Source organism: Monopterus albus, unplaced genomic scaffold (assembly GCF_001952655.1).
Source record: "Monopterus albus unplaced genomic scaffold, M_albus_1.0 scaffold95.1, whole genome shotgun sequence".
NCBI classification, from domain to species: Eukaryota; Metazoa; Chordata; class Actinopteri; order Synbranchiformes; family Synbranchidae; genus Monopterus; species Monopterus albus.
The window spans coordinates 1,049,851-1,075,847 of NW_018127975.1; the positions used below are offsets into that span (position 1 = coordinate 1,049,851).

The following is a 25,997-nucleotide window of genomic DNA, read 5'->3' on the forward strand; positions in this document are numbered from 1 at the left end:
TCTAAATGACATGAAAATTAGGTTCCTTTGTTTGAATGACAAAAACAGAGAGGTCTTTATTAAAATTGTGTCAATTTATGGTGTCAGTACAAAATATTACAAGTTAGAAACTACAGTCAGTGGGAGTTTATGTAAGCTTAACTTTAATTTAAGGCTATTTTCATTAGTACAGGATAATAGACTGCGATTCATAAAGCACCAACAATTGGATTATTAACATTCATCGTTGTTAAAGGATAAAGCTGGTGACTTTCTATATTAACAGCATTTTAAACAATCCCCATACAGAGACTAAAACCAGCAATGATTTACCTCCACTCACAATTATTATCTGTCAGTGTCACTGCTGGATTATCTTACTCATCTGTGCCGCGGACCTCAATTGTTGTTCAAAAACAATTAAAAACACACCATTGCGCTGGTTTCCTCATTACAAAACAACAGACCCTGATATTTTTTGGAAATGTTGCCCCAAAGGCTCTGAACAGCCATAACCTTTTACAGCATCAAAAGTAAGCAAGAGTCCAGGGCCCATACACCAGATATCTGGATATCCTGAGCCAATATCAGGGTCTTGTATTTCATAACGATGATCACTGTCACTTAGTGCAGCAGTGTGCTTCTCTGATGTGTTTTTAATTGTTTTTGAACATCAGTGAAGGAAAATTGCACAGACGAATAAGATAATCCAGAATTGACAGACATTAACAGTGAGTGGAGGCAATTCACTGCTGGTTTTAGTCTCCGTATAGGGAGTGTTGAACATACTGCTAATATAGAAAATGACCAGATTTATTGTTTAAGACAGTTAAATCACCAGCATTATTTCATATGATGAACAAACAAAAATCTACTGCCTACATGCCTTTACAGGTAGCATATTGTTTTAAAGTAATGACACTGATTCATGTCAGATTTAGGTAAATCAGTCCAAGAAATGCAGAACACCTTCCATGTTAAGAAGGGTGCTGCCATTTTTATACCTGCTTATGTCACAGTGCTGTCCTAAGAACAGTACAGTCAAAAGTAGTGAAGCATGAGATGCTGAATTTGGAGAAAACATGAATTACAGTTTTACTATTCATATTCCTTCTGATGATGCTACTTTTCAAAGGTTTTCATGTAAACACTCAATTATTCACCAATATGCATAGTTTTTGTTGGAGTAATGTCTCATAATGTATTAGAGTCATTCCACTGATTGTGTCACATCGAGATTCATTCTGTGGGGGGAAAAAGAAAACTGCACAGGGTATCTTCAATATTGAGCACTATCTCCAAGTACTGCAACAAAAGGAGCAAAATCTATACAGTAATATTCAGTCTGGAAGCAGTGCACATGTGATGCTGAGCTGATTGACCACTGACTATTTACACAGTTTGAACATATGACGCTTGTCAAATGTTGGTACCAGCTGGGTGCATACAGTGCTCAGCATAAATGAGTACACCCCTTTTGAAAAGTAAGTTTCTAATCAATATCTCAATGAACACAAGAACAATTTCCAAAATATTAACAAAACTGAGTTGTATAGAACATTTATTTAGTTCATTTCATGAAAGTAAGGTTAATAATATAACTTAGGTTACAAAATCTTCACTTTTACTCAAATTATTTGCTGCAAAAATGAATACACCCCACAAGAAAAACTACTACGATTTGTAAGGACAACACCAAGTCTTCTAGGCATGGATTGAACAAGTTGGCAACATATTGCGACATCTATCTTTTTCCATTCTTCAAGAATGACCTCTTAGAGCCTGGATGCTGGATGGAGAGTGATGCTCGTCTTTTCAGAATTCCCCATAGGTGTTTGATTGGGTTCAGATCAGGAGACATACTTGGCCACTGAATCACTTTCACCCTGTTCTTCTTCAGAAATGCAACAGTGGCCTTAGATGTGTGTTTTGGATCACTGTCATGTTGGAAAAGTGCACAACTCCCAAGGGCATGGAGTAACGGTAGCATCTTCTCTTTCAATATAGAGCAGTACATCTGTGAATTCATGATACCATCAATGAAATGCAGCTCCCCAACACCAGCAGCACTCATGCAGCCCCACAGAAGGACACTGCCACCGCCATGTTTCACTGTAGGAACCATGCATTTTTCTTTGTACTTACCTTTGCGACACCATAAGTTTTGAAGCCATCAGTTCCAAAAACATTTATCTTGGTCTCATCACTCCACAGTACAGAGTCCCAGTAGTCTTTATCTTTTTCAGCATGGGCCCTGACAAATTCTAGACAGGCTTTTTTGTGGATGGGCTTTAGGAGAGCCTTCCTTCGTGGATGACACATGCCATTTCTCTGTAGTGTACGTCGTATTGTGTCACGAGAAACAATCACCCCTGTTTGGCTTTCTACTTCTTTAGCTAAATGCAGTGAAATTGCATGCCGATTTTCTTTGACCCTTCTCATCAGAAGACGCTCCTGATTTTGTTGTCTAAAATTTAGCTTTGCTCCTAAGACTTCCATCAAGATGTATTCATGTTTGCAACATGGTCTTGAATGAACTTGTTAGGAAAAATACTTTTTTGTGTGTGCACATTAACAAATCTTGGTTGCAATCACTGGCCTGCATTTGTGGGAATATTTTGCAGTATAGTTTCCCATAGAAAATTTTGATTCTGAAAGGGAAGTAAAGGTTTTCTGACAAATTTGTTGGGGTGTACTCATTTATGCTGAGCACCGGAGATTTTATATATGTTACTGTGTGTGTAAACAAAAATGATATTGCATTTAGTTGGTAAACAAATAAATACTAGCATACACTGCAATTCCTAAAATTTAAATGGTTGTCAACATCAATTACCCACCTCTTCATGACCATCAGTTTAAATGGATGATCAGAACTGATATCATGGCATGATATCAGAACTGATATCATGGCATGATGACAACCCCATACATGGGCTTGACTTTAGTCCTTTGAAACTGATGCCTCAGGTCCTCTAGGTTGCACTGCTGGTCCTTCACGATGAAGCATATTGTCAAAACGTGGTGTCACCTCACAGCGGATAAGTAGAGCGTCATCTTTAACAAAGGCTCTCTGATTCAGTTGATGCAGATGGAGAAAGGTAACATAGCCAAATCCTTTGGGATTGCGTGGGATGGTGGGCTTCTGGAAGGCTTGCAGATCTGGCTTAGTCTCCATCACCTCCATGTGGTGTTGACCGTCTGGGCCTTGGTCGAGGATAGCAAGCCGTATGGTGCCTTGAAATGGCCAGGTCAGCTGCCCATCAAAAGCTCCTTGCATGGTGTGGACAAAAAGGGAGATGTAGTTGGAGCAGCGTGGGGCATTGGGGGTTTGCAGGTGTAAACGCAGGCAAAGCTTATAGCCTGGGCAGCCTGTGTAGAAGCCAGGGCTGTGCTCAACCACTGGCTGGCCTGCTTCTTGGTTTCGCAGGTGGACAGAGAAACCTTTGAGACGCCAGATGAAGACACCATGACACTGCTGGGCCTCCAGCTCCTTTACTGTCTCTTCCAGCAGTGACACCCTCCGCCTTAGCTCTGCCAGCTGGCCTGCCTGTGAAAGAGACAGGACAACAGAGGCTTAAAAATAATCATGACAAGATCTAAGAAGTCCCAAACAGCTAGAGATAATATATTGTTAACAAAAAATGGACTATAAGCCAAGGAGGAGGAACAATCCTCTTGCTCTGTAACAAATTATTTGTGGCTTTCTTTCAGGCCCATGATGATTGCAAGATCATGTCTGAATCAATATATACAGCTACAGTATACTGTTTACATGCCAAGATCGATATCTCCCCCATTTATCTCCTTAACTGTGGACAAGCTGGGTTCAGAAAATTCAAATCCTCTATTCACATTACTTAACAGATGCTAAAGGTTAGGACAGGGACACAACAGTCAGAGCATGTGATTGCACTAGGGTTGGAGCAGTTTACCATGGTATACCATGGTATGAAAACTGATAGTTATCATACCATGCACATTTGCTTATTACCGTTACGGAAGGAAAAACACTGCGTGCACACCTTACGTCCCTGACTGCCTGTCAGAATCTGCAGCGGGTGCCACATAGGTGCATGCAGTGGACAAACGGCAGAGAAGGAGGCTGATATCACCAAACTCCACTCACCAAAACAGAAATTAAAATCAGCAGTGTGGGATTTCTTTGGATATCTCCAAAACACCTTCAAGAACAACACCATCCCACTGTGCAGAATCAGTATGCGTCCCATTTGTTGCTTGAATCCCAAACAGTAAAATGCTTGAGCGTATAAATGTCATCATAAAATGCGCTATGAAAATAATTTTCAACATTGTCCATTTGTTTTGCTATTCTCTAACATACAACAGAACTCAACCTGATCTCGATCTGACCCCAGAAACACCAACTTTCCTGGCTCTCAAAAGTGTGTGTGTGTCTCTGTGAAACAGATAGACTGGCGGTGCTGTTGCATACTTACAGTAAATGAGCAACTATTCAGATAATCATTTAGAGCATTGTGACAGCGTGTCCCACTATTGTTCTATAAACCAGTCAATCGATTAATGGAGAAAAAAAATCGTTGTCTTAATTCCTATTAAAAAATAATCAATAGTTATGCTTGGATACAAAATAGTATCTAATAGTAAGAGAATGCCACCTCAACCAACTACAACAGTGAAGTCCTGATTTTACATCAATGCATGAGTGATAGGCTGTTAATGTAATAATAAAATATATTAGTATTGGATAAATAGTGTAACATTTTTCAGCATTGAGTAGCCTAATTCTACATTTAATACTTTATTAATTCTTAATATTTCCAATGCAGGACTTTTACTTGTAACAGAGTAGGCCATAATACTTTCACTTAAGGATGTGAATACTTCCCCTACTGCTGGTACTAACACGCAAACTAACATCCAACCATCCATCAATTATGATCCAGGTCATGTTGGCAGCAGGTACACCAAGGTAGTACAGATGTCTCTCTCTCTCTCTCTGTCGACGTGTTCCAGCTCCTCTGGTGGGATTCAGAGGTGTTCCCAGGCCAGATGAGATGTATAATCTCTCAAGCATGTTCTAAATCTGCCCCAAGGTCTCCTACCAGATGGACGTGCCTGGAAGATCTCCATAGGGAGGTGTCCTGGAGGCATCCTGATAAGATGCCCGAACCACCTCAACTGGTTCCAAGTCTCTTCTGGATGTCCACTCTCCGCACCCTATCTGTAAGACTAAGCCCAGCCACCCTACAAAGGAAGCGCATTTGGCAACTTGCATTTGCAGTCTAATTCTTTCAGTAACTATCCACGGGGTTGGAGCATAGACTGACTGGTAAATTGAGAGATTTGCCTTTCGGCTCAGCACCTTCTTCACCACAGCAGTCTGATATAATGTTCACATTACTGCTGATGCTGCCTCTATCCGCCTGTCAATCTCATACTCAATTTTGCCCTCACTTGTGAACAAAACCCAAAGCTATTTCACTTCCAACCCAGGGGGAACAGGCCACCGTTTCCCGGCACAGCACCATGGCCTCAGAATTGGAGGTACATCCCCGTCTCTTCACACTCAGCTGCAAACTACAACAGTGTGTGCTGGAGGCCATGGTCTGATGAAGCCAACGAAACCACATCATCGGCAAATAGCAGAGACGCAATTCCAAGGTCCCCAAACCGGACACTTTCTACCCTCAGCTGTGCCTTGAGATCCTGTCCATGACAATCACAAACAGGATCCGCTACGGTGCAAACCAACATGCTTTAGTAATATAACACGTTCGAGTTATATGCTTTTTTCTTTTTCTTAACCATGTTTATAATTCTGTTTATTCTTCAGGGTCAATCTAGAGCTGCAGTCCAGCTCAATCAACTGGCGCAGTCACCTGCAATTAAAAAAAGACCCTTTATTTTCATTCCTTTGAGGGTCAGTATAGTTGATAAGAATAGTAATTGTATAATAACATAAGAAAGTCACTTTCGGCTTTTCCTGTTTAGGGGTCACCACAGCAAATTGTCACACTGAAGACTTGCATATTGACATTTGGCATGTGTTTTACGCCGGATGCTCTTCCTGACGCAACCTGGATTCGAACCCGGGGCGCCGTGGTGAGAGCGCTGCGCCTTAACCACTAGCCTACTGGGGGGAAATAATACTGTCATATTTTCTGAGATGGTTATCATATAGTGAAAATCTCATATCATTGCAGACTGCACACATTCATGCTCTGAGGCACATGGACCTACCTGTGTTTCTTTTAAGATGATGAGCTCACGCAGCTGGTGATCCTGCTTCACCAAACGTCCATCCATCTCTCTGAGCCTCTGCATCTCTTCGTTAGGCTGACATGGAGCACAGCTGACACAGCAGCCTGCAGCTCCTCTGGGCCCACTATGGGCTGATACGGACACTGCAGCTCCTTGCTCGTCAGAGGAAACAGGAGATCCAAGTGTCCACAGAGATCTGGGTGTGGTGCCATTGAGGCTAAGGCCACGCAGGAATTCAGCCATGTAGCGCATATGCATTTGTGTAAACTCCTGCATGTGCTGAGCGAGGTTGTGGCGCTGCATCTGCAGAGGTAAACAGTAACTCTCTGTGACATCTGCTCTACAGGCAGGACTAATGCCATATGTCATGTAACAACCCAAGCTCCATATGACCGTTCTTTCAACTGTATGTGGAAGGGTTGTAACAAAAGAAATTAGTTTGAATTTGATCACCTACCCTTTCCTTACATCCGAACATGCTAAAAGTACAGGCAATGGGTGCTTTGGGGCAATCTGTATCACAGTGAGATTCCACCTGGAACAAACACATTCAGCTTAGCTCCATTCATGTTTATTTTTTCAGAAAATCATGTCATTGTTTACACTTGCTATCTCACATCAACTGTGATATGGAGTGTGACTGGGTTTGACAGTTCCCCATTGTTTAAGCAAAAGAGAAGTTCTTGTTGACAGAAGTTGGCTTGGATGACAATTTACTATTATATAAACATTTAGTTTTATCAGAGGCCTTCTTTGTGGCATATATTGTGCAACTCACCTGATCTCTGATGAGATCCAACTCACAGTACTGGCACTTCACATTGGCAAAGGGACACTGCTGCTCATGAAGCTGTAGGAGCAACCAAAACCAGATTAAAATGACACTAATCCTCACTGATACACAACACAGAACTGTTCTGTAAAGCAGTTACATATGTGAGTAAACAGTACCTCTCTCTCCTCATAAACAAAGCATGCCACACAATCTGGACATGACATAGGCCTTCTTTGGCATTCATGAATCGTATGCTCCTCTAGGTGGCTCTTTCTCACAGACTGCTGGCACTGTGGGCAGGGCACTGTGGCAAACTGACACTGTGCCAAATGATTCTGGAGGGAAAACATGTTGAAACAATGCAGTTAATTAAATTCTGTAGTAAGACTGCAGTGGTTCAATTTCATTCACTTGCACTGTCCACACCAGAGACAGATGCAGGTTTTTACATGTCATCTAACCCAGTTTTTAACATGTCTAAACAAGAATACAATGTGATAGCCCCCCAAATCTCTCAGTAGAGTGGTAAGTTGATGAGAATATTTGCATCTGCCTGGAACCTTAACTGACATTCTCTTTTAGACTACTAGAATATTCACTGTTCCAGCATGTGCACAGTTATCACTAGTAACTAAACCAAAACACTCCTGACTGGCTGCTGATTAGGAGCCAGCAGAGAGACAACATTTCAGAAATGATCAGGAGGAAGAGTGTGTGCTGACTACAGTGGTGTTGACAGGACAAGAGGTAAACTGAGCTGCTGGTATCTTACTTGTTGCCAGTTTTCTTTTAAAGCAATTTTATTAAGGCAGATCTTTTTCAACACAATCACAGAACTACACTAAACACTTAAACTATGATACAATCCAAATATGAAATGCTACACTCGATAAACAGTGTCTACAGGAAACTCTGTGTGTATACTAAGTGTTGAAGAATTCCTACTTATATTCAAGGGCAGATGGTTAACTGTTGTGATGGATCAAGCATAAATGATCACACAAAGATCTGTAATCATTTACGGGCTATCTGATATAATAAACACATCTAAGTAGTCAAAATGACCCAAATATCATTTGAACTGTATGTTTCCCCTTTTTGTGCTCTTGGTTCAGTAACATTCAAAATCAGACATGTCTGTCACTCTCAAAAATTCTCACATCTAAATGTCGGAGCTCCATTTTCTCAGCACAGCCAGAGTTTGGACAGATAACAGTCAGTGAGAGAATCTCCCGTTTGGCAAAGTTATCAGGAAAGAGCTGGTCCTGTGACAGAACTGCATTGTCCACAGGACACCGCTGTCCTGTATCACTGTTTAGTAAGAGAAAGAACAGCAATCATTTAGGCTGAGCATGAATCTTATCAATGTTTGCATGGCGCTTTATATGTGAGCACTAAAATTAGTCAGTGAAAATTATTCAAACTATACAGCATCATCAAAAACATTGTTTAGACATATTCTAGAGGACCTTTATTCTTAAATTCCTACTCAGAAATCTGAAAGATTGTTCTGTTGCTAATTAACAGCTATTCTTGGATGTGCCATGAAACTGGTGTTAACAAATGTGTTATAAACCTAAATTGTGGTCATTGTTATCTAAAGAGCTGTATAATAGCATACCGAATGGACTTCTCAATGCAGTTCTTGCAGAAACGGTGACCACAGGGTGTTTGAATGGCATTCCTCAAAGCCATGAGGCAGATAGGACACTCATATTTACTCTCTAGAGGTGGATCAAACTCCACATCATAGCCTTGGAGGGGGACTGTGGCCTGAAGGCTAGAGGTACCACTGATGAAGGTGCCAGGACTCTCTGAAGGGCTGAGAAGTGAGTCCCGTTCTTTTTCTAGCATTGCCCAGGCACAGTCAGACAGCTCCCCACCAACAGTTCTGTCATAGCTGTCCTCCTCCAAACTCCCCTTGTTGCTTTCACAGCAAGCCATCTATAGAGTGGGACAAAAATGTGTTATAAACTGAAAGTGAAACTAGCAAAAAAGTAACAGATTGTTAGCTCAGTTCATCATATACAGCTCAGCAATCAATGCTCATTTTAACAAAGCTGAAAAGGTTCTCTTTGTTTCTGGCCATGGTGCCTCCTTCTGAAACGTGGCTCCCACACAGTTAGAAAAATTGATCATAGCAACCTTCTCAGCCCAGCTGTTAAATTATTTCTGCGGTTCGGTCATTTTGAGATAAGATTCGGCTTTTATACGTTTACAGCCTAAAACGCTCATGCTCTTGCCTTGCGCTGTTTACAACTAACTAAAAAGTGTGGTGACTCGTTTGACATAATGCGAGAAGTCAATTTATTCGAGTTACTGATTTGTAGGGAGCAGCCACAGCCGAGACTCTCCCGCTAAAGTCTTGGTCTTTATTACACCGCCACTCCACAGTATCTTATCTTTTATAGGCCATTCGCTGGCACCGAGAAGCTCTCATGGGTAGAGCTACATCCAATAAATAGCATTTACGTAGTTCTTTTTCATAATTAGCGTGACTTAATAAGGTCCCGGCTAACACCATGCAAATTTAATGGCAGACACGTTACAGCTAACAGTATGCAATATTAAGGGACTAGGGGATTAACGTTACATACTGTGTTTGCAAAATTGTCACTTGATGGACCAGTCATGCCCTTGGATGCGGAACTGCAACTTTGAGACTAACTAGGCTTAAAATTGATATTATACAGAAAGATACTCACCAAAACGTCAGATGAAAACGCGCGTCCTCGTCAGCGTCAACAACATTAAAGCACTGATTATAAACAGATGATGTTTTTAGAGTATAGCTACCAGCCAATCTTCGACCCCAAAATGTTTCGAACTTTTCGTTTCTACAGAATTTCCTGATTTCATTTCCTAACGTCATCAGAGGTAACCTGTTAATTTTTTTTTTTTTTTTTTTTTTTTTTTTTTTTTTTTGCAAGGTGCTGACGTGAGCAGCGCCGCCGCCTGGCCGGAGGTTTCCTTCTGTTGACACTGAGCAAAAGGAGACAAAAATGGCGGACATCCGGAAAATCTGTCCTGAGTCTTTGCCCTGCCGTATCAACTATTCACGAAAACAGTCACTTCAGGGGAAGCTTTTCATCCTTGCTTGTATACTTATAGTGGACTCCGGAGGAGCTACGACTCACTGGGTTGTCACAGAGGATGGGAAAATTCAACAACAGGTGTGACAGTTAGCTAGCATGACTTGCTAACGCTTAGTTACGTGAAGTTGGGTGGTTAGCTTTTAAAGCTAACCATCTTTTGGCTTTAACGATAACGTTAATGCTTTGTAGTTTGTTGGCGTAATTTCAGTAGTTAGTTTGAACTCCACAAGACTCGTTTGCCCGCCTTGCTAACATTACAGCGAGAAACTAACATTAAAATTGCTCTTGTTTGGCTACTTCGGTTGTTAATTCGCTACCTTAAAATTGACGTTTAACGCTAACATTAGGTGTAACTATTATCGTTAGTTAAAGATGATCAAAATATTTCAGCCCCATGTCACCGTCCACGTTTGAAAGAGATTATATGTACCAAAGTTAATATTGGTTGGTGCCAATTTCCAGTAAACACCTACCTTAATTTAGAGAGAAAGATCATGTTTGCCCTTATGTGACAGGCTTTGGTGTTCTGATCATCCGAATCTGCATGTCAGAAATTAGAACTGAATAGACTAAATAGATCTTTAAAACACTGTTATGTCATTAGGTTAATCCGTCGGTTCAATCTGTTTAGCATTCAGCGTGACTGGCGAGAATAACTACTGTACTACTTGAACAGAGTCATGTCAGATTACACTTATTTTGTGGCCAGGTTGATTCACCCTTGAATCTGAAACATCCACATGACGTTGTGATCTTCATGAGGCAAGAGACTCGGGTTAACTATCTCAAGAAGTTGGAGGTATGTGGGTTTTACTTTGTGAGTATTATGTGTGAAGATGTTGACAAAGTGGGTTTGTCTTCAAGTTCTCAGTCTAGTTGTTCTCACTAACACTTTAGTGTTTTGCTTTTCATTGTATTTTCATTTTGGCAGGAAAGAGATGTTGCAGTGCAGTTGGAAAAAAGAGGGTTCTCTTTCATTTTTAACATTTGTACCTTCCATCAAAACCTGTTTTTTTTTTTTTTTTTTTTTTTTTTTTTTTTGCCTAATTTCACAGTCTACTGTCTATTTCTTGCGCACACACATCCTCACTGATTGACTGTCCTTGGATGTTGTTGAGCAGAAGCAGCTAGTGGCACAGAAGATTCACATAGAAGAAAATGAGGACAGAGACACAGGGCTGGAGCAGAGACACTACAAAGAGGATGCAGACTGTATCATGGCTAAGGTACCCTTGGGGGACCTGGACCTGTATGATGGCACTTATATCTCCTTGGAAAGCAAAGACATCAGGTAAGACATCCTCAGTTTTTATTTTTATGATCAGCAGCTTTATTCCTATCTCTTCTGCATTTTTGTAAAGTGGATGGATATGGTGTCATTTTCACTCTTTCATAGCCAAATCAGGAAAATATTTTTACATAAGTGTGTCTAGGTAACTTTTTCCCTATCCTCCCGGTAGCCCTGAAGACTATGTGGATTTCTGGTCATCTCTACCACCAGATCTAGAAAAGCCTGACTGTGCAAAAGTGTTTGAACTGCCTTATAGTATCCATGCTTTCCAGCATCTCAGGGTGAGTAGAGATCAAACTTGTCAATAGTTTGATCAAAATTATACCGGTATGGTATACCTGTATAAATCATACAGGTATAAGTTATACAGGTATACTGCAACTCTGTGTACTAGGTGTTCCGTGGATCCCAAACTCAAGGGTTGGATCATATATTTAAAAAAAGAGAGGGAGAGAACTTTCTTTTCCATTTGCTACTTAAGTAACATTTAAAGCAATGGCCTTAAATGAAATCAACATTAAAGATGTCAAGTTTTTCAATAGTATTTTATAATAAAATATTCAGGACTCAGTTGTTAAATTCAAATCTGATATGGCGCCTGGTGATGCCTTCGTCCTTTGAGCAATAGTGAATGGAAAAATATAGCTGTGTCCACATCATCAAGAAAAGTAAAAAATACATGGATAAAACAGACCAGAGCTTATAACTTCAAATTCTTTTTCAAAAGCGATGAGGATGTCTACATTGTCTGGGGGGAGGGTAGACCCTCTTTGCACTTACTTCACTCATACTGGTTTAGAAGTAAAACAGGAACTTCAGCCTGTTTACTGCAGGCAAAGCAGCAAGGGCATCACATTTCTGCAAGTTTGTGTTCTGCCTTTTCAACAGCTATTTGATAAACTGCTCTTAGTTTCTCTGCTATTGGTATATTTTGTTGCACCATGATTAACCAGCATCATTGACTCATGCTCTTGGTTCAGCTGTGTGTGTGCGTGTGCACGTGCACGTGCGTGTGAGGAGTGCAGTCCTGCCCTCACATAAACAGTGACCGGCACAGGGAAAAGCAAAGCGGAACAGACCAGAGCAGCTCTCCAGGTTCTGCTGCATTACAAATACGGGAAACTCCAAATTATGACTTCATAAGCTCCTGTGGTTGTAAACACTCCATATGTCCCCTGCTGACCTTTGTGGTTTTTAAAAAGTGGAGGAAGAGTTTCTTATTCCCTTAGGCCACTGATGCCCAGGAAAATGACCCAATCAGAAACCTTCAGCCAGAAAGGCCATACATTTCCTCATTGTCATCAGTGGGCAATATGGTATCCAGGCCAGTGGACTCCAGCTCCACCATTTGGGAGTGCAGCTGTGTTAGTTGACTAGGTAGCTTATTGATCAGTACCTCTGTAAGTTTTCTAGCAGCTCTCTGTCTGTGAGTCTATCGTTAGGCAGTTCCTTATCAATAACCATTTCTGTGAAATGCTGTGTTGCAGGCATTGTGTTAGTACATGACAGATAACAGCTGTAATCATTCTGCACTGGAAGAGGTGGCATAGGTAATGTGCACTTAGCTAGTTAACATTGCTTCACATAGCACACAGCGATAGTCTTTGCTCACACATAATCCTGGCAGTCTAGGCCATGATAGAATTGAGAACATGTGGCCAAATTAAAAGAAAACAGAGTGATTTGGGAGGTGTTCAGGAGCAAAATAAACATGCTGATGCAATCAAACCCAAAGTAAGCTGGCTGTCTTTTGTTTAAGACTAGATCTATGGATATCAAAGGTTATTAAGTTTCTTAGTGAGGGAAGCCTAGCCAGCCTCATCAAATTATATGCAGTGGTGAGTATTGTAATTATCTTCATTAATGACCCTGTGAGCTTAATGGGAAAGCCTAGAGTGGAGGCAGCTCCATGTCAATTATTCCAAAAGTCCAGAACAAAGGAGAAAACATTTTCAGCAGTCCCCCTCATTCAACTCAAAAGGAAACTGGTTGTGAATTGGTATAGAATGCCAAGCTTTGGTTGCTGCCTGTTAACAAGGTTTTTATGATGAATAAAGTTACATTTTTCACTTTGCTGTTTATATTCTGTGACACTTTTCACAATAGAAAATGTCTCAGGAGATATGCAAGTCACTGTAGTCTGTCTCCAGATCTGGAATCAGATTGATGTTGTTTTATGGTTGCGTTCAACTCCATCAACAATTTTATAAGTGAGGCCCTTGGGTAAAGATTAAAGAGCTTTTTTTGGTGGTTACCAGTGAATCAAGTTTATATTTTATAAGAGTGGAAAAATGCAAATTATTCTGCAGCATTTCATTGAATCATCCATTTCATTTCGTTACTTACTGTTAGCCATCTGGACTTTGACCAGCACATCATATTTGTTTGTACATACTTGCAGGGTTACTTCAAGTGTGTACATTGGAATTTGGTACACCGCTTATCTAGTAGCAAATAATTTGACTGCATATGTAGCCTTGGTGTCTGACTGATCACATGCTAAAATTCCATGTAATTGACTCTTCCCTGCATCCTTTTCAGGGTGTGCAGGAGAAGGCAAACTTGACCTCCCCACTTCTTTCTAAGGAGGATCCCATTTTTAGTTCCCTGTCTCATAAACTGGGCCACAGTATTGATGAGGTGGGCCATCGGATCCATCAAGGTTTAATAAGGGTAAGGTCTCCCTGTACAGCACTGTCCATTTGCAGCTGTAGGACAAATGCATGGAATATGTATAGAAAAATACAAGATTCAGAAAAGTAAAAGCAGGGAAAATGCTAAATGTCTGCCAATGGGGAGCAGAACAATTTTGGGGTTTGTGTGTGTGTGTGTGTGTGTGTGTGTGTGTATGCATTTTTCTGCCTGTCTTTCAGTCAGCATCAGAAAGTCTGTTTTGAAGATGGGCTAATCACACCATTATATTGAAGCAATAATACTTGTCACTACAAGCTGGGGATGGGCATTTCAAGTTAAAATGTTATTCAGTTTTCACTGGGAACTATTTGTTTATTCGTCAGTTATTCGAAAATCACAGGATTTTGTATTTGGCACTGTAGTAAAATGATATACTGACCTTGTATCACGTTATTTCAAGGCGCTGGTAAAATAAAGGAAAACAGTGGGTCTTTGTTTTCAAGACAAAACCATAGTTACATGAAATATTCAAAAAAAATATTTTAACTTAATGACTATTTGAAAATCATTACCCATCCGTGGTACAAGCCCAGAGATTCAGAGTGTCAGCAAGTGAGCATAATTAGCTTTGTGACTAAGATCCATTGGTCAATGCAACAAAACTATATTGGGGTAAAACTAAACATTCCATAGAGGCCTAACAGGCATCAGTTTGTCCTTCAAAGAAGTTTAAAAATTAGAGTATACATGTGCCTGTCTTTATTGTGTTTCCCAGAATTCATCATCTTGGGTGCTGTATAACATGGCCTCTTTTTTCTGGCGTATGAAGAACGAGCCACAGAGGGCAGTGGACTGTGTGGTGCGTGCCCTGCATTTTTCTCCAAGGTACTGTCAGACTCATCAGAAAGCCTCTGCACTAGTAAAGAAGTGTCTGAAAGATGGCCTGAACAAAATTATTGGTACCCATTAGAAATGGTGATAAGTTGCTTGTAGCAACATTTCAAGCAGACTATTGGCTGCATTTAGTATCACAAGTGTCTTCACTCTTCAGTCTCCTATTGAACCTGTTAAAATGGAGAAACATTATGTTTTTGTGCTGTTTTGTATCATTATGTGCACCATACTGAAAGGGAGAGAGTTGTCTGAGGAGATAAGGAAGAAAATAACTGTAGAGCATGGTTGAGGTAAATTCTACAAGACCATCTCCAAGCAGCCCTTCTTTATGTTCATGGTAACACAGTTCCTAACAATTAGGACATTTAAGATCTGTGGGATCATAGCCAACCTAAAGTGCACCAGTCAACAATATGAGAGCTTTCATGTTTGTCACATCCACTCTGTGCTCATGAAGAAAAAAAGAAGCTGTCAGAGAAATCACCATCTCTGCTGTGAAACGTGGAGGAGGCTCAGTCATGTAATGGGGTTGCCTTGCGGCACCTGGTACAAGGAGTCTTAACTCTGTGCAAGGCACAATGAAATCAGAAGATTATCAAGACATTTTGGAGAGCAACCTCCTGCTCAGTGTCAGCTCTGTATCAGTCACAGGCAATGGCTCTTCCAATAAGATAATTAAAAGTGTGTTGCAAAATCCTGGGTTTAAGGTCCTAAAACTTTTGCCCATGCCATTTTTATTTGTTGTTGATGTGTTGCACAGAAAGTCAAAGACAACATTGTTTTGTTTTCTGTGCAGAAGGTTACAAACACCTGTGTGTGTGTGTGTGTGTGTGTGTGTGTGTGTGTGTGTGTGTGTGTGAGAGAGAGAGAGAGAGAGTGTGAGTGTGCTTTCAGATTTTCATTTTCTCATGCTGTGTTATATTGTACTTGTAGGCAACACAAGGATGTAGCCCTGGTCAACATGGCCAATATCCTGCACCGTGCCCATTTCTCAGCTGATGCTGCTATTCTCGCCCATGCTGCCCTCGACCTTACCTCAGTTCTCTTCACCAGCCACTACACTTTAGGCAACATTTATGCTGTAAGTCCAAGTGAAGCCATTGCACTGCAGCAGAAGCTTGTGTATTTAAATGCAGATTTACCATTGGGTTAACCATTTAGTGTTAGCCAAACTGTTAACACCATACAATCACAGCTATTGTTTTTTGAATTTGTCAGTACACTTTATAAATAAACTCAAATAAGCTTGAATTTCTTTCTTCAATAAGGTGTGTCTTATATGTGCATGTTGTATAGTAAAAGCTTATTAAACAGAATAGTTGACAGACTTTTGTATTCTACCATGGCAGACTATTTGAAAGTAAACTTATTCACTGAATGGTGGTGATGTTTAGTGTCTTTGAGTCCCTAAAGCTTTGTACCAGTGTATACTCTGTTCATATTTTGTTTATTACTTATTTATACATATTACTTTATTTATTTATTGGCCTAGTCCAATTTATACATGAATCAGTTTTTGACCTCAGCTATATCCACTCTGTATGTCTACTCTTCTATTGCTGTCTGACCAGATGCTTGGGGAATACAATCACTCAGTGCTATGTTATGAGCAGGCACTGCAGGCCCAGCCAGGGTTTGAGCAAGCCTTGAGGAGGAAGCATGCTGTGCTCTGTCAGCAGAAGCTGGAGCAGCGTCTGGAAGCCCAGCACAGGTAGGCATGCACCCATATACACACACTCTCTTAGGTTGTTTCAGAAGAATTGTTGCATACTATAAACAAAATCTAAATACCACAAAGAGGTAAATTACTCACTGTGACATCCAGATGTTTCCTGCATAGCCCTTGCAGGCAGTTGAGAGAGCGAGACAGAATAATCTGTCAGTACACCAGTACAGTCTTGAATCCTGGGTTAGATTGTCAGAGATACAAACGCTCATGGTGACATAAAATGTATATGATAAGAAAATGACAAACTTCAATAAACTGTTAGTATGGGACATTGCTTGATAATGCACATCAGCCCATCACATTGCAGGAAAGAAGGCAATTCTAACCAATCCCATTGTAGTGTTTTTTTGTGTGTGTGTAAGAATGGACAATGTGCACATGAAAAAAAAAAATTGATAAAATATTTTTCCATATTGTCCAGTCCTACTGGAATTCTAATAATTGTTTTGCCCCTTTTCTCTTTTTTGCTGTTCCTAGTTTAACATATTAAACTTGTTATTATTAAAGTTATATGATTATAGCCATGATTATGACTACATAATTATAGTTATGATTTTAAGCACACATGGATTTTTAAGATGGTTTATGCTAAGTACATGGGACTGTCCACTATATTTGTTTAAAAAAAAAAAGGGTCTAGGATTCAGTGGCTTGTAATGAAAATGTAAGCATATCATTCAGTATGCTTGTGGGGGATTTTTAATGATGACAATAAAACCTATATACTTTTTGGGAATTCCCCTTACACTCCCACCTTTTCATGAAGCAGTCAGTGTGTGAATAAAAGAGTAGTGCCCAGGCATAGTCGGTGTTTAGCTCATGAAAGAGTGGATGTTTTTGCAGAGATCCTGCTATATATATCTGTCAGTTGTCTTGTATTTCTTGTCCTCATTTTTCTGTATTTGCAGATCCCTGCAGCGGACCTTGAATGAACTGAAGGAGTACCAGAAGCAGCATGACCACTACCTTCGCCAGCAGGAGGCACTGGACAAGCACAAGCTCCTGCAGGAAGAACAGATCCTGCACAACATTATCCATGAGACCCAGATGGCCAAGGAAGCCCAGCTTGGTTGGTCTTTTTGCATACTGATGCATACACTTCCTTTGATCCTGCAGCCCAGAGCAGCACCTGAGTATTGTGTGTCATTATGTGCTCCAGGGAACCATCAGATGTGTCGGCTTGGTCAGCAGCAACGCAGTCTCTACTGCCCCTTTGACTTGCCTGTGCGCTATCACCGGGGTGATCTGTTTGAACATGTCCACTATGTCCAAGTGAGTCTTTGAGATATTATAGTTAAAGATGTTTATAAAAAGGATAGTGTTTATAAGACCATGGTTTTCCCTTCAGAGAGAAGTTACAAATGTCAGCATTTATTTTTTGACAAATTCTGTTTTTGTGTTTGCTCCTAGTTTGGAGAGGAGGTGTCAGTGGCATCTAGTGTGGCACTTGTGTCTGAGCGCAGCTCAAACCAGACAGCACCCAGCCCACAGCTCCATCCCTCTGTGTCTGGAAATCAAGACCCTGCTGCTGCCCTCTGGGGCAGCCATCAGGATTACACACAGGCAAGATAAGAGAACTGCATGCAACGTGGAGTCATAAACGATCAGAAATTCCTGGAGAGGCTAATAAATATATCTGACATTTTCTTCTGCTTATCTGTATACTCTTGATAATGAAGGTTTGGTATTGTTTTGAATAACAAGAGTTCCTGAAAGTCCTTTTTTTTTTTTTTTTTTTTAGGACATACAGACGATGTTGTGGCCTCAGAGGAGTGACTGTTCCCGTGAGTATCCAACTGTTCCCCCTGCTCACCTGTTGCCAACCTACTACCTTCCACCTGAAACACAGGGCCTCAGGTCAGTACACATTGCTGGATGGGGTTATTTTGTGAGTATATAGTAGCAGCTTAGCTGTTAAAAGTTCCTCAGATTGATCTTCAAAAGTGCATCACATATCAAAGTTAAGAATACCAATTTGAAACTAAGGGAGAACACAATGAGCATGTGCCATCAGACTTGTACATGACCACTTTCCACAAAAATGACTTGTCTGCTTGTGTATTTTCAGCTCAGTGGCAACCCTTCTCTATGGTAAGAGCAGTCCTCCTCAGACAGTAGCTCTGCCAGACTGTAGTCCAGTTCCCCAACCGTACCCAGCCCTCCTCCCTGCCTCACTAGACTGGCCACTGGAAGAAAAGGAGCTTCCAGACCCCTTTGCTTCACAGGTATCTGTCTGCCTGTTATGTACAGTACATATGTGTACAGGTGCTGGTCATAAAATTAGAATATCATCAAAAAGTTGATTTATTTCATTAATTCCATTCAAAAAGTGAAACTTGTATATTATATCCATTCATTATACACAGACTGATATATTTCAAATGTTTATTTCTTTTAATTTTGATGATTATAACTGACAACCAATGAAAACCCCAAATTCGGTATCTCAGAAAATTAGAATATTACTGAATACCAATACAAAGAAAGGATTTTTAGAAATCTTGGCCAACTGAAAAGTATGATCATGAAAAGTATGAGCATGTACAGCACTCAATACTTAGTTGGGGCTCCTTTTGCCTGAATTACTGCAGCAATGCGGCGTGGCATGGAGTCGATCAGTCTGTGGCACTGCTCAGGTGTTACGAGAGCCCAGGTTGCTCTGATAGTGGCCTTCAGCTCTTCTGCATTGTTGGGTCTGGCATATCGCATCTTCCTCTTCACAATACCCCATAGATTTTCTATGGGGTTAAGGTCAGGCGAGTTTGCTGGCCAATTAAGAACAGGGATACCATGGTCCTTAAACCAGGTACTGGTAGCTTTGGCACTGTGTGCAGGTGCCAAGTCCTGTTGGAAAATGAAATCTGCATCTCCATAAAGTTGGTCAGCAGCAGGAAGCATGAAGTGCTCTAAAACTTCCTGGTATACAGCTGCATTGACCTTGGACCTCAGAAAACACAGTGGACCAACAGCGGCAGATGACATGGCACCCCAAACCATCACTGACTGTGGAAACTTTACACTGGACCTCAAGCAACGTGGATTCTGTGCCTCTCCTCTCTTCCTCCAGACTCTGGGACCCTGATTTCCAAAGGTAATGCAAAATTTACTTTCATCAGAGAACATGACTTTGGACCACTCAGCAGCAGTCCAGTCCTTTTTGTCTTTAGCCCAGGTGAGACGCTTCTGACGCTGTCTGTTGTTCAAGAGTGGCTTGACACAAGGAATGCGACAGCTGAAACCCATGTCTTTCACATGTCTGTGCGTAGTGGTTCTTGAAGATGTGCTTGGACACAGAGCTCTGTGAACAGCCAGCCTCTTCTGCAATGACCTTTTGTGTCTTGCCCTCCTTGTGCAAGGTGTCAATGGTGGTCTTTTGGACAACTGTCAGGTCAGCAGTCTTCCCCATGATTGTGTAGCCTACAGAACTAGACTGAGACACCATTTAAAGGCCTTTGCAGGTGTTTTGAGTCAAATAGCTGATTAGAGTGTGGCACCAGGTGTCTTCAATATTGAACCTTTTCACAATATTCTAATTTTCTGAGATACCGAATTTGGGGTTTTCATTGGTTGTCAGTTATAATCATCAAAATTAAAAGAAATAAACATTTGAAATATATCAGTCTGTGTGTAATGAATGGATATAATATACAAGTTTCACTTTTTGAATGGAATTAATGAAATAAATCAACTTTTTGATGATATTCTAATTTTATGACCAGCACCTGTATGTGCATGCATGTCTTTCTATGTTTGTATGAAATTTTAATTCGATGCCATTTTGGTCAGTCCTTACAACTTCAGAAGGCTGTTTGAGGGTTAAGGTTAGAATTAGGTTAAGTGTTAGGTGAAGGGTTGGGGTTAGACATTTAGTTGTCAAGTTTATGGTGAGTGTAAAGGGCTGGAGAATGCATTATGCTTGAGTGTCCTCAACAATTGTGTGATTTCAGGCACTACAGGTTCGTAGTGGAGGATGGACACTGGAGCAGATTGGCTCCACAATAGCTCAGGCTGTAAAACAAGTAAGAAAGCTCTTCATTCCTGAGTTCTCATGGCACAATATTGTAATCTCACTTACTAATGTAAAATGCTTGAATATCTAAATCTGAAAAGTGGCAGGTAACATGCTTTCTGTCCTTAATGATTTAATATTACTTTACCCTGTTTGAATTTGTGGTGTTGAGTAAAAAGTCTCCATCAGTATTTGATCATGAATCACTCCAGCCACTCTGAAATGATCCCATCAAACCCATCTTAAGGCTTTTTGAGCTAACAAAAGTTTGTTTGTATATATAGGCCACTATACCCCACTGGCAGGTCCACAATGAAGCAGCTCTGTTCTGGCAAGCTAAGGGCAACGGCAGCCGTGCCCTGCAGTGCTTACGCCAGGTGTTGAGCTCAGCTCCGCCTTCCCACCGCCATTTGCCCCTCACCAATGCTGCCAACCTGCTGCTACACCACGGCTTGACTGCCCATGCACAAACACTGCTGGAGCAAGCGTTGGCACTCAATGCATCAGAGGTAAAGACACATGGTAAATAACCTGCTGGGTTTTAGCAGTGGGTTAAAGATGAAGCTGAGTGTCCATGTTCACATGTTACCCATGTTCCCTTGTTTTTTGTTTTGTTTTGTTTTCCTTCTGCAGCCCCATACCTTGCTCAGCCTGGTGAGTGTGCAGTTGGCACAGGGCAATGTGACAGGTGCTCTGGCCTTGTTTCGCCACATTCTGGTGATGGCCCTTTCCTCCTCCTCTTCCTTCTCATTGTTTGCTGGCTGTAAACAGTGTTGCACCACCCTACCTCTGCTACGTTGTCTGCAGTTTTACCCCTTCCTTTACAATCTTTCTCACCGACAGCCCTGCTTGCGTGAGTACCATAAATGCATACAGGCTTATTTTCCTGTATCTATGTATAATGCGTGATAGACTTTTACTACAACTGATTAATTTTAAAAAGTTATTGCCTGATTTTGTTCAGAGGTCGGCTGAACTGTGAACTGCAGTAGATATTCAAAACATCAGCACTCGTCTGGGAGAAAATTAAGGGTTTTGGCACCACCACACATATCCTGTTGTGTTTTTTGTTATTTTAGGTCTAACAACAGCAAAATTGTCCTGTGTTAAATCTGTGGGAGAACCTGAAGAGTTTGCAGGTTCCTTAAAACTAAGCGTCAGTCTTGTTTATCAACATCACTTACTAAAGTTTTTATAAAAGTCTGAGCTGTGTAACAGACAGCTCTAGGAGGCTAATTCTTGCCAAATATTTTACCTAAAGTGTACATATAATTTTCTGAATAGTCAGTTTACTTTGACTTCAGTTTTAGTTGTAACATATTGAAATGCAAACTAGTCACTTATGCAGAGCCTGTCAATTTGGTCTCTAAATTAGCATGTTTGTTTCATTTTGTCAGTTATTTTTATGTTAAAATAAAGGGTAGTGGTACTACTTTGTAAATGGAATTTTGTGTTTATCTAAATTATTGCTTTGGTGTTTCAAAAGTCCTTTTAATATTAAGTTTTATGAAAGCGTACTATTTTTTCTGTATCACACAACTCCTACCAGTTGGCTATAGTGATTAGAATATTACCTATGGACTCGGTGTGCTCCTGTTGGGTGCCTTACACTAAGAAACCCTCCATATTGCCCCTTATTGTGCTCTGATGTGCACCTTCTTCTTTATTCATGTCAGTGTGAGTGAAGAGGAAAGTGCTTTAAAGTGGAGAAATTTTGCCACTTAATAATTTAAGCTGTAGAAAATAGCTGATTCCAAATTTAGAAGGGTCTATATTTTACTCTCTAAAGCAAAATATTGCTTCGATAAAACATGGTGAGTATATGAGGTCAAACCAAGCACATATAAAACACACACCCACCTTAAGCCAAGATAGTAGTTGAAATACTGTATACACAGAAAAATACACAAACTTTTCTCATATTAAATTTGATGGTGGCTGCAGCTTCTCCTACAGCTTTGTTCATTTTAGAAGTATTGCTTCAAAAAAATGGTTGATGTGGGCTGTGTTTTTTTTTTTTTTTTATAGTTGTGAGAAAACGCATAATACACTGATTCAGAGTTTTGGTTAGTCACAAAACAAACAACTGCAGCAGAGAAATTGCATTCAGTGCCTCTGCTGACTCGTTATGTTACAGTATAAAGCTTGAGATTAGCTTGTGTTTGCTTGCAGCATGTGACAAGGCCAGCCCAACACATAGACGCACACATGAAAATGCCACATACAGTACTATAGTAGGCAATGATCTACTACTACCACTAATCTACTACTCCATAGCCCAACATTATGATCCTGGAAAGACAAGCTAACAAACAATAGAAACCTACAAGTGCAACAAAGAGAGCCATACTGGACTACGCCAATAACGGCACTCTTTCACTACTGTGATGTTGGGAGTCGTAATCCATTGCAGAGCATGTTAATCAGCATCACTCTCTTATTATCTAAGTGAGTCATTATTTGTTTATGGCAAAAGCTGTGTTCAACCTGAAACAACCTACTGCTGGGATAAATGTTGCACTGTAAAGAAATACAATACTTGGCTGTTGCAAACTAGCCATTCATAGTGTCCCTTGCACCAAGACAACTGTTTTTATGGGTTTCCCATAGCTCCTATAATAATGTGTCCTCTGCCAATGATCTAATGTCTTTCAGGTGACATGGGGAGTTTCCAAGTTGAGAAAAACCTGAGCTCTACCAAAGTAAATTGAGACAGTGAATGGAGTCAGAAAAAATGTAGAGGCAGAGAAACTGAAAGGACTATTTTGTTTGTTTGTTACAAAAATAAATAGTAGTTGCTTTGTCTCAAAATTTAAAATGCATCACTTTCTGTTTCCAGAGAGCTGATGATCTGGCTGTAGTTTGCACCACTATATCAGTCAGTCACATAGTAGTAATAGTATCCATATGTATAGATAAATACCTAAAGGTTACTACGTAAATTCAAATTAAATATCAGTGATTTGTCTCATAATTCCCCACACAAGAGTGGATCATTCTTCAAGTGTTAGAATATTAATTGTATTCAAAATTTACTATTGCTCACAATGTGCATTACTAAAATATCTGACCTTACAGAAGTGTGTTTTAGAATATACTGTTTGTTAAATGCCATACATCTGTGTTGGTCAGTGTGATCATGAATGCATTTGTCTCAGTGCCACCTACAGTAAGAAGTGTCTGCTCCTCCAGTTCTGTTGCTACAGTAAGGTTTGGAGTAATAACTTTCTCTTCACCTGTGTTGATCAGAGGGTGCTCCCTGCATGGCTGAGGATGATCTTGGTATACAATTAGAAGAATGGGAGGGCAGCGAAGAGAAGCAGGATGCACCAGCCATTTCTCCCATGGAGGACTCATTGCTGTTTGAGAGTAATAATATGATTCTGTTATATATGAAGACAGCACTGTTGCAAAGGGTTGTCCAAGTCCCACGTGACACAAATTTGTACTGCATTCATCATGTACCTGCTCAGTACAATGTACTTGATGCAATATGAATAATTTAATGATTGCTATTTGATCACAGTTTGATATATGGGCATCTCTTGAGCTGGAAGTTTATTTCATCAATGGTATATTAGCAATTTCCTGAGTCTACTGACATGTCATTAGAATTTCAACCACATCGGTCTCGCATGTCAGTTGGCTTTGCCGCCCTGAAAAATATTTACCAAACTCTGAAAATTCTCTGTCCATCTTCTGCAGTTCCCCCAACTAATTAAATTCTCATTTCCCTTGTCCAACCACCTGAATCTTCAGAGGTTATCTTGGACAGTAATGGGTCAGGTGAAGCAGCTGGACAGCAGCGGACTTCTCCCTCTGCCTCAGGCCCAGCTAAAATAGCCACCCCATTTGGAGGTGGAAGAGTGGAAGGGGAGGAGGAATGGCAGTTGAAGGAGGACCTGATGGGAGCTTTTGAGGGAGCACTGGATGTTGGAGGCAAACGAGGAGACCTGCAAGGTATCCGGGTGCTAAAAAATGACCGTGTCATGGGTGCCCGTGCTGGAGGAGGCCCCTGCTTCGGAAACTGCGAGGACGATGAGGGAGCAGAGTGGGTAAGTCTGTAAGTGCACCAGTTTAAACAGGTTTGAGTTTGAGTAATAATCACGAAACTCTGTCAGATGGGTGGAGCTTATATGTATACAGTGTGGATACCCAAGGGGACACAGCAGTTCCTGAGGGTTCAGATAGAAATTTTGAAATTATGTTCAGGTCAGGGTTGGACATGGAGGTCGAACTTCAGCCTAGAAGGCTGGAGCACTCAAATACCTGATTCGTTTAATGATAAGGGGAAAACCACTGTACAAACTCAACTGTGTTGGGCTCAGGTCACTTCGGACATATACTATAATCGGATTCGGACCTCACACTTTTGGGCACGGGTCAGGTTTGGACAGAAATATGTGGCCCGGTTCATGCTCTAGATGTGTATAAATGAACTGAAAGTGTGAGTGCTTTTTTGTTGTTGTTGTTGTTCATCAGATCACCTTCCAGGTAAAGCGGGTCAGGAAGGCTAAGGTGGATGGGACGGAGAGTGTTGCCAGCTCTGATGACAACCCGAATGGGGAGTCATTGCCTGGACACTCTGTCCTGGAGATCAGTGGACCAACTATTCCATCGCCTGGACCTTCAGGTACCACATACACTGCATTTTACATAGAAAATACACTGAGATACTTGACTTCACCCAACTGAGAGAAATGCCTTTTTTGATGTTGTTAACGGGCAGGTTGCTGGAGGGACTACACAAGTCTTGGCTGGCCAGGGCCAGAGGAATGCCAGCGAATACGAAGGGTGGACCTCACCACTGTAGCTAGTACCTGGCTGGCTGTCTCTGCCAAGAACATTGAGTAAGACTCCCACTGTCACGATCATAGTCATGTTTTCATCTGGTGTTGCATTACAGCTAGTCATTTACAAAGAGTTGCAAAGCTGATTCATGTATCTTCTTTTTATATCCCTATGAATTTAGTTGGCACTGAAACATTGACCATGTAAACCCTGTCATATTTTAGGAGTCACCATCCTAATGTGTTGCCTTTTTTTTATATTCTTTTTCTTTTTGTCACAGCAGAACTGGAAAAAGTAAACAATAGTCTAGAAAATCAATGTTCACAAGTTTTAAGATTTCTTAGAAATATGTGGTGTGATTCTTTTAATAAATACCTTTTGAGTCTTTAGAAATTTAAACAGGACCAGGCAAACAAAGGAAAAATTGAGTAGCTTCCTCACTGATGTTGTTGCATCACAGGAGAACCACAACCAAAGTACAGTAATACAGTTTTTTCTTTTGTGTTTCACTTTAAATATTCCCATCACTATCTTTTGTGTGTGTGTGTGTGTGT

At 40.8% G+C, this 25,997-nt stretch overlaps 2 protein-coding genes across 3 annotated transcripts; one reads left to right on the forward strand and one right to left on the reverse strand.

Annotated features, from left to right (window-relative positions):
* Positions 1 to 57: 57 nt before the first annotated feature.
* Positions 58 to 9,884, reverse strand: traf6 (TNF receptor-associated factor 6). Of its 2 annotated transcripts, XR_002275585.1 has the most exons (9): positions 9,706 to 9,884; positions 8,622 to 8,944; positions 8,161 to 8,311; positions 7,177 to 7,335; positions 7,004 to 7,075; positions 6,683 to 6,760; positions 6,205 to 6,528; positions 2,820 to 3,529; positions 58 to 1,284 (listed from the first exon to the last, which is right to left on the reverse strand). XR_002275585.1 is itself a non-coding variant. In XM_020608795.1 (8 exons), exons 2-8 carry the CDS (start codon positions 8,942 to 8,944, stop codon positions 2,924 to 2,926), a joined length of 1,713 nt encoding a protein of 570 aa, XP_020464451.1. In that variant the 5' UTR covers positions 9,706 to 9,884; the 3' UTR covers positions 2,542 to 2,923. The 2 variants fall into 2 exon arrangements, 1 of the variants encoding a protein (XP_020464451.1); XM_020608795.1 differs by lacking the exon at positions 58 to 1,284 and having other exon boundaries at positions 2,542 to 3,529.
* A 55-nt stretch (positions 9,885 to 9,939) lies between these two features.
* On the forward strand, positions 9,940 to 25,955 carry ttc17 (tetratricopeptide repeat domain 17). The gene is made up of 20 exons (XM_020608794.1): positions 9,940 to 10,173; positions 10,805 to 10,894; positions 11,217 to 11,386; positions 11,556 to 11,667; positions 13,928 to 14,059; positions 14,796 to 14,905; positions 15,848 to 15,995; positions 16,486 to 16,625; positions 17,552 to 17,712; positions 17,803 to 17,915; positions 18,054 to 18,206; positions 18,385 to 18,500; positions 18,712 to 18,868; positions 20,591 to 20,662; positions 20,937 to 21,161; positions 21,286 to 21,505; positions 23,902 to 24,021; positions 24,412 to 24,707; positions 25,135 to 25,285; positions 25,382 to 25,955. The coding sequence occupies exons 1-20, from the start codon at positions 10,003 to 10,005 to the stop codon at positions 25,504 to 25,506; spliced, it is 2,982 nt and encodes a 993-aa protein (XP_020464450.1). The 5' UTR covers positions 9,940 to 10,002; the 3' UTR covers positions 25,507 to 25,955.
* The last annotated feature ends 42 nt before the right edge of the window (positions 25,956 to 25,997 follow it).